Below are 8,575 nucleotides of genomic sequence, written 5' to 3'. Positions count from 1 at the left end.
TTTTTTTTGCGCCGACTCAGTTCTGCAGCTAGAACAAGAAGAAGCTTGTCGGTGGTGCCTGCTGGACTTGCACATCTTGTTTGATCGTTTATTTGTTCGCGTTTGCGCCCCTCTCGACTTCGAACCGAGGTGTGTGTATATACCACACCGCACGGTAAACTCTGTTCTGTTGGTTTCTCAAACTCGAATCGGAGCATCTGCCGCTTACCATCAGGTTCGGGTAACCATCTTGTGCATGCTATTGCCTAACGAGAAAAATCTCCTTCAAGGAATCATCAATCTATTGCGATATTAATCATTTTGTCTATTTCTTCCAGCTCAGACTCAGAAAAAATGCCAATGGCTTGTGTTCCGGACGTCATCCAAAAGACGACGACTCCATCTCTCGCTCCAGTCATTCTTGCTGCGAATGCGACCTCTCAGTGAGTGCCCTTTTTCTGATCTTTTGTTTGTTACCATGATGTGTTCTAGACACATTATCATTAACCGACATTGAATTGCGGTGTTCTCTTTAAAGTGAAGCCTCTGTTCTCCAGGGCAGGAGAACCTTTACCGTCTTTTTGTTTCGGAATTACATGTGACAAAGTGTTGGACGGTTTCTCGTCTATATGGAGAATGGTAAGGACGGGTGTTGGATATAATTCCACATGGAAAAGTTGAGAAGAAATTTATAAATTTATAAGAGACAAATGTCTAACGACCTATTGACTTGCGGATAGACCCGAGTCTGAAGTAGACATGTGAATTTTTCCCAACAAGTGGTATCAGAACCCAATGTAACAATCCTGGAAAAGTGCACATGCTATGCGTGGAAAGCTCACACCACAATAGGCCTGAGTGTGGAACTTGTGGCTAGTGAAGGTCCTAACAATTGGTATCCAAGTCCGGAAGTGGAAGCCCGACTTAAAGTTAGTTGTGTCCAGTATGTTGTTTGTCGTCGTATTATGAGGATTACGACAAAGTCCTCCACATAATCGAAAAGGGGGAGAATTGTTGGGACGGTTTCTCGTCTATATGGAGAATGGTGAGGACGGGTATTGGAGGTAATCCACATGGAAAAGTTGAGTGAAAATCCATAGGTTTATAAGAGATAATGATCTAACAATCTATTAACTTAAGCTTTTAAGTTGAGGATAGACCTGAGTCCGAAGTACGCCTGTGAATTTTTTCTAGTACAAATAAGGGATGCAGAAATTAGCCTATCATATTGCTTACCTTTGAATTCAGATCCCGAGTAAACTAGCTTTCAGAGACCTTTCTGCATATAATAATGCTGGTTTTTGTTCTCACTAGCTTAGCCACAAGTACCGTGTTAATTGATGATTATGATCATACCGGCCTTTGCTAATTGATGATTATGATCATATCGGCCTTTGCTAATTGATGATTTTGATAATACAGGCCCTTGCTAAAACACGGACGACTCACTGAGGTGCTTAGTTTTGTTTAGGTCCTAGCGTCTTTCTTTCTTCACGTATTACCAACTTGACTATTGTTTTGTGGTATCGACCCTATAGCATATATTTTGCTTCTTTTCTGAACTTCTCGTTGGTTAGGTGGTATGCCAACCACAGACATAGACAATGGATGAAGAATCCCGGAGCCAGATTCAAGCCAACATCCTCCAGCTGCCATTTTGGCCGACGTGGTGACTCTTATTCATCCCTGAAGCTTGAAGTATCTTCAAGAGATGCGGAACTTCAGCGTATGTATCGAATGTGAATGTGGAGCTCTGTATCTTTCTAATATATATATGCATAGCATAATCTTATAGGTTATGTATTTCGCGTGTGGGCATGTGTATGTGTCAACAGTGGGCGGTAAACCGAATGAAGGTTGGTTGTCCTGTAAAATGGATAATGCATGAGCTGTGAAAGCAAAGCCATCTGTTATGCCACTTTCCGATTAGTCTGAATAATAATGTTCATTTTGTTTTAACTGTTTACGGATACAAATTTGCCAGGTAAACCTGTCTCGCGATCTTCGGTTGCTCCGGCATCATTTTTTGGGACTGGAAGGGACGAAAGTGAAGGGCCACGTAAAGTTGTCCTCGTGAAGCTGCGAAAGCGCTGCTGCCCAAGGGCGTACATGGACTTCCCATACAGAATCCCCTATCCGGAGGTCACGAAGAAGCCAGAGTGGTGGTGGAGGACTTTGGCATGCGTCCCTTACTTGATGGCTCTGCAGTTATCGGACGCCGCCTTCTTTTTCCAGCCTCTGATGGAGCGCTATGAACAGTTTGAATTCTTGAGTTACTATATCCCGGGAGCGATTAGGAGGCTCCCGAGCTGGTTCTTGATGGTCTATTGTTTTGCTCTCTACGTCGGAGTCGTGAGGAATAAGCAGTGGCCCCACTTCTTCAGGTACCATGTGATGATGGGGCTGTTGTTGGAGAATGTGTTGCAGATAGTGTGGCATGTGAGCAACTTCATGCCGCTGATAAACTACCAGGGGACGTTCGGGATGCAGTACTGGGCAATGGTGGGTTTCACCTACATCATTCTCTTGCTGGAGTGCGTGAGAAGTGCCCTTGCCGGCATGTACGTGAGCATCCCTTTCATTAGCGATGCTGCGTACCTGCATACCCCATACACTAGAGGAGATTCATGATTTGGTATACTCGGACACAAAGCAAGGCTAGCTGAAGAATCGTGGAAGCTATTGTTCATATGTTCATAATTCATATACATGAGCTATTATTCATAGGTTCTCTATTCGGTTTCTTGATAGATATCAGTTGATTCTAGCTTTCTGTTATCCATTCTACGTGTCGTTTCCAGTGGAAGAGTAATTACTATCCTGTAAACTATAGAGTTCATCCCGAATGCGGTACCTTGCCTTCATAAAAATAGGATAGACAGTTCAATTGATATTTACTGGAGATACAGAGTATGTCGTCCTTGTGGCCATCCTTGAGTTATTCGGTTAATAAAACACGACATAGCAGCCATATTTATACGTCTCTCCTGATCTTCCTTGTGCTTGTATGTACATATCTGACATGGCAATGAATCTGTTAAGAGAGGGAAAGGGGAAGTTGAGTGCATCTTCAACCTTGGAAATGACCGTGTTCACTGCGGCTTTGGCTGCTGCTGCTAATGTCGATCTTCTCCCGGTTATACCTGCTGCCAACCTTCTAGTACAGCAAGTTTCCCTAGGCCGGAGACCTTTGTTTTTAGATGGAGTAAAGAACGCCGGTATTGCAAATGAAATCAGCGCCTGCAACGATGAAGTCTCTGGCACACCTCTGTCACTAAGATTATGCAACCCCAGATCGCTTAAATTCTTGTACCCTGAAGATAATTATTTACTTTTTCGGGCATTTAACTTCCATGGCCGGACATCAGAACTCGGGCTGGAGGATTGCTTACAAGGCTGATGAAGTTACAGACGCAGCTTCTAAGGTAGAAAAGGAGCTGCATTCCGTGTATGGAGCTAGGCCTTTGCCCCAGCAACAAGCTCCGATCTTCTGAGCAACAACATTCCCAGGTTCATTTCCGAAGAAATTTCTAGGTCACCCGATCTTGTTTGCTTGAACTTCTTGGGAAGCCATCCGAATATGAGAAGACAGAAAGCCGGGGACATGAAATTCAAGCCATTTTACGATCTCAATCGCTCCTGCTCGGATTAAGTCCAAAAAACAACAGATGTATTAAATATCGTTAACGTAATAATTAACATTACAGTTCCATCGGTTCTGCAAAACTTTGATTTAACATGCTATCAATGCCGTACTCACTATTCTACATTTTTCAGTTTTATTTCAGCCCCTACAGCTAAGTTTACAAGAGAGAACAAAAAATGTACAGGGGATGACGGGGCAAGTGAAGGTGAACTATATTTCCTAGTTGCCTCTTCCACGAACCCATCGGGTTGATCCCGATTTTGAGAGACCCGAGTAGTAATCCCCAACATTTGCCACAAATAGAGGGTCCCTTTCTTCCGCTTGTGACGACTCATCATCACTACGGCCACCATCTGGGTTGTTATTATTCCCATGATCAGTTCGCTCCAGCTCTTTAGTCAAATCATCCATTGTCTTCTTCAAGTTAGCTTTGCTCATCTGCCCAGCTTCCCCAGTTGAGATACCAACCATCGTGATCTTTGGAAGAAAAGGGCTCGGGTCCATCTTTTGCTTTGCAAATATATTTGCGCCGCTCTGATGTTCTTCTAACCATGGGTGTCTAAACCAATCTCTAGAAGGAAAGTTCGATCCTTGCAGTTGATTATCTCGAGCATCACCTTCAAACTCGTGTTCAATCCTCGAAATCACTCCCTGAGAAGATTCAGGAGACATAGAGCTTGCCAGGCAGCAGGTCCGCTTAGAGGCTCTCAATGAGGAAATCAAACTCCTGCAGCATATAATGATGCATTTAGCCTTACAAGAAGAGCAGCTCGTTCAATATTAACCACAAACAAGAATTTACTAGATTATGCAGGAAAGATGCACAAGAATCTTTCCACAAATCATCAGGTGCCTAGGTTGTGGTTTGCTTCTCCTATTCCTTGATTTTAAAATTCCATTGAGCACTCTTTACTCCGTAAAAATAAAAACCCTTATTACTTGCTTGCGAGCTAGATGTCATTTTGTTTTGAAGTAAGCAGGGACAAACCATTACAAAGAGCTGAAAAATATTACCTTTTCTCAAATGAGTCCACTACGTAAGGGAATTTCGGTTGAATTCCGGTCACCTTCCGCAACCACCTATTCCCCAAGATAACTTTATCGACAGCATAAAGGAGCTGCACTTCAGCAGCCTTTGAAATGACACTCAAGGGAATTCCTGGGTGGCCCATTTCGTCCAGAACTTCCTGAACCTTTTAGAACAGAGACGAGTAAAGATCAATTAAAACAAGAACTCCATCATTCCGATCACAGTAACAAACTCAGTTCCCTATCAGCTTACATTGTATTGTACATCACGAATCAATCTCTCAAAATAGGCTTTTACATTGTCTTTTCATCTTTAAGCCAAAGAAAATGTTCACTAGAATTAATTCAATTGTCTAACAAGTTAGTTAGCATTTGTCACGACCTTGTTGGTCAGGGTGTCGGGGTGGGAGCGAACAATAAATGGGAGAAATGGAGAAGAGCTAGCGAAAAACTATATCAACAGGTTTTTAAGCACATACTATCAGGTAGTACTTAATTTACTAAACAAATTCAATATAAAATCAAGGTTTTTACTCAATTGGCTCACCTCTAATTCTCTCTATCTCCCTCTATTTTGAAATAACGTCAAGCACTAACTTTTTCAACTTCATTGATTAAATGCTTACTTTTTTTCCCTGGCCCGGTGCTTAAAAGTTAGTTAGAAATTAAGAAAAATGAGGAATAAGAAGAGAGAAGGGAGAGGATAACAATAGAAAGAAATGTAAAGAGCCAATTCAGTAAAAAACCAAAAAATTGACTGAATGCAAAGTAAATTTTGACCTAATTAATTCTTTGAGCCCTCACAAGGTATCTCTTCACCCCATTACATAAGTCTCTCACAAACAAGGCTGGTTCAATTAACAACCACAACTTAATTTCCTGAGCAAAAGAATTGATAAATGCAAGGAAGTATCACTAGACCACTGAAAACTGAAAACTGTACCTCGGGGGGTTCCCACAGACTATCTCTGCTTTCTTCCATCACTTCTGCTGCCAAGTTATCATCGATTACATCTCGCCGCCGTTGCACATGCCGTGTTTGGATCATAGATTGAAAATGCTGATCAACAGATTCCTCCAGAATGTTGTCGAGCATGTTCTTATCAAAAAAGTATGGAGTATACCTGTCAAGAGAAATGAGATATGGCAGGTGAAGTGGCAAATGAGAGACAAAAAGAAAAAGAAGAGGTAAATTAAGGCTAGAATGGGGAATATATAACCAAAAATTTTCTCTTTTTCTTCTTTCTAGAGGGGGGGAAAAGAAAACAGCCATTAGATTTTCTTGAGAAAGAAATCCAATTAGTGGAACTTTGGCATTGCTCAAGCAACAGCACTGAATAAAGGCTACTACTTCCGGAGACTTTGTCTGAAGTCCAGAGTAGGAACTCCATTACATCTGAATTTCATCCCTTTCCAGAAAAGATCAATACCGACGAGATGATGTACTTCAGCTCAAAAGGCTTCATCAGTAAATTACTTGGAAAGATTCAGCATTCCTTATTTGAAAATTAAAAACTAATGCAGTCTTAGTAATAGCTCATGCATTTAAGAACATACCACTTGATACCATCTGAGGTTGCTATTGCAATATCCAAGTTTTGAGCACTGAAGATGGGGACACCATCAACTCGCTTACTCCGTCCGCTCTGTGGCATCGTTTTGAGAAGCTTATTCGCGGCTTTGACCTTCATATCATAATACTGTCAGTAATTTGCAAAATCACTCAAGCAGAAAGGGAAGCAACTACTTCAAATTGGTTTACCTGCTTCTCATTTGGAATAAACTGGAACAAATGTGGCTTTTCCTGTGAATAAGCAAAAGGAAATTCAGGGGAGAAAGTCCCACGTGCATGCATTAAGCTCACAATATCCGTTACAGTGAAAGTATAAGCTGCTTAAAAATTTATAAATATACAGTCTTCTTTGAATCCAGTGTTGGGCCCAAGTACTGAGACGAGTTAACAAACATTGAAACACAGAATGTGAAAGTGCAGCCACGTAACTACTATAAATTTTCAAAAGAAATACAGGAAAATTTTTCTTGAACCCCTCAGCTTGCACCCCAGTGGGCAATAATAGGAGACAGCAATGGACCAAGTAAGCATGCCCCACATGCCCACATACAGGGAGAAAAAAGGTGTCTTTGCCCCCTGTACTATCCCCCAATTTCAACTGCCTTACTTCAAAATCCAAATTCATTCACTGACACAACCCAGCAGCATAGATGTAAAGCAAAGCATACTCTCCTGAAATACACTAGTAAGAAGAAGCTGACAGACTAACCATAGAAATGATAGACCTTAAATATGATATTGACAAAAAATAGCAACCAGTGAGGCAATAATCAAATGATGGAAGTCCAGCTATGTGAAACCAAAGTTGTGCGTATAAAATAAAACACAAGAAACACATACCTTAAAATGCTCATATGCCAAATCAAGTCGACAAGCACCCACCACTCCGCTCGGGATATTCAGTCGCTTAACGTAAGTGACTACAAGAAAGCACAAGAAGAGCCAATCCATCAGTTACCTTTTTCACCATTGAGGTATCACGAGGTTTATATTATACGCCGCATACTATAATACATCCTATCGATAAACAGCAAGCAACTTCCATTGTGAGAGTATCCACTTAGACGGGTGGAGCTTGCTCATCTCCGAATCAAATGTCTAATCTTGAAGCTAATAAGAGTAGCAAAAAGTGAATTACCTGCATCGCCTAAGTCCATGAAGAACCGAAACACGGGGCCGTTCCTCTCGCTCTTGGTGATAGTGGCAAACAGCTTCTTCAGCCACTCAGGTGTCCTGCCCATCAAATGAATTACCGGCAAATAAGCGCTCCGATGATTATATGGATTGCCATTGATCACATGAATGAATGAGCTCAGCTAAATATCACTCAGAGCAGTCAAACTGATTCTAACCTACTGGAGAGGAAGGGAATATCGAAGTGGGTGGAGACAGCCATCAGGCCTGTGCCGGAGAGGTCGCACATGCTGAACACCTGGCCAACGAAGGCCGGCCCACCGCCCTTACCGCTGGAGTTGAGCCCCGCAATCCTCATCGTCGACGGGAAACCGGACCCGGAGCGAGACTCTGAAGGCCCCTGAAGCGTAGCCGCCGACTTGGATTGCACTGAGTCGGGTGGGGTGGGGGAGTCGAAGCGAAGAGGTAGGAAGACTTTGGACGGAGGAGGTTGAGGAGCAGGGGCAGCAAAGGGTGGCGGCGCCGCCTTGGGGGTTGGGAGGAGAGAGAGGAAGGTAGAAGCTGAGAGGCCGGAGAGGAAATTCGGGTGGCGGCGACGACGGCTGCCCGGCGGCGTCTCGGCCGGCGAGGCCATGATTAATTTTCACAAATTTCAATAATATATATGAATTAATATGAAAAATGAAGAAAAGATTCAACTTTTTACACAAATCTTCATCACACTGTTGATTGTGATCATCAAAATTCAATTTTGGGAGTTTGGGCAATTTGGGGGAAGAGATTGATGAAGCAGAAGCGGAGGAAGGGAACGGAGCAGTCAGCCGGGGAGTTTTCCTCCTCGCTTCATTATTATCCTGAATTTGTTCTTTTTCATTTCATTTCATTTTATTTTTGGAAAATTGTTGCTTCAGAAATAATAGGGATTCTTTATTATTTTGTAACAAACTTGTTATTTGATTCACTATTTACTATTTCGAATGTAATAAGATTCTCGTTATAATTCATATATAAAAACTTGCTATTTTAGTAATAACTAGTGTAATGCATGGAATTTGTACATAAGTTAATAATCAAAAGATTCTTGTTACATAAATTATTAATCGTAAGTTTATATACAATGCCCATAGGCTTTTATTATGACTAAAAAAAAAAAGAAAAATTTCTATACTTGATTATATCTCTCATAATTCTATTTATACCTTTTGTTAGCATCA

At 41.8% G+C, this 8,575-nt stretch overlaps 2 protein-coding genes across 2 annotated transcripts; one reads left to right on the top strand and one right to left on the bottom strand.

The window, feature by feature from the left end:
- LOC116188605 (protein TIC 20-IV, chloroplastic-like) lies at positions 1–3,117 on the top strand. The gene is made up of 4 exons (XM_031518063.1): positions 1–214; positions 318–422; positions 1,557–1,705; positions 1,964–3,117. The coding sequence occupies exons 2-4, from the start codon at positions 334–336 to the stop codon at positions 2,608–2,610; spliced, it is 885 nt and encodes a 294-aa protein (XP_031373923.1). The 5' UTR covers positions 1–214; positions 318–333; the 3' UTR covers positions 2,611–3,117.
- A 510-nt stretch (positions 3,118–3,627) lies between these two features.
- Positions 3,628–8,219, bottom strand: LOC116188604. The gene is made up of 8 exons (XM_031518062.1): positions 7,580–8,219; positions 7,366–7,460; positions 7,068–7,147; positions 6,417–6,458; positions 6,212–6,339; positions 5,598–5,778; positions 4,640–4,818; positions 3,628–4,352 (listed from the first exon to the last, which is right to left on the bottom strand). Exons 1-8 carry the CDS (start codon positions 7,993–7,995, stop codon positions 3,845–3,847), a joined length of 1,629 nt encoding a protein of 542 aa, XP_031373922.1. The 5' UTR covers positions 7,996–8,219; the 3' UTR covers positions 3,628–3,844.
- Between the last annotated feature and the right edge of the window lie 356 nt (positions 8,220–8,575).

The sequence above is a fragment of the Punica granatum genome, chromosome 8, assembly GCF_007655135.1.
Source record: "Punica granatum isolate Tunisia-2019 chromosome 8, ASM765513v2, whole genome shotgun sequence".
Taxonomy (NCBI): Eukaryota; Viridiplantae; Streptophyta; class Magnoliopsida; order Myrtales; family Lythraceae; genus Punica; species Punica granatum.
Note: the sequence above shows the minus strand (reverse complement) of the source record. Positions and strands in the feature narration are given on the sequence as shown.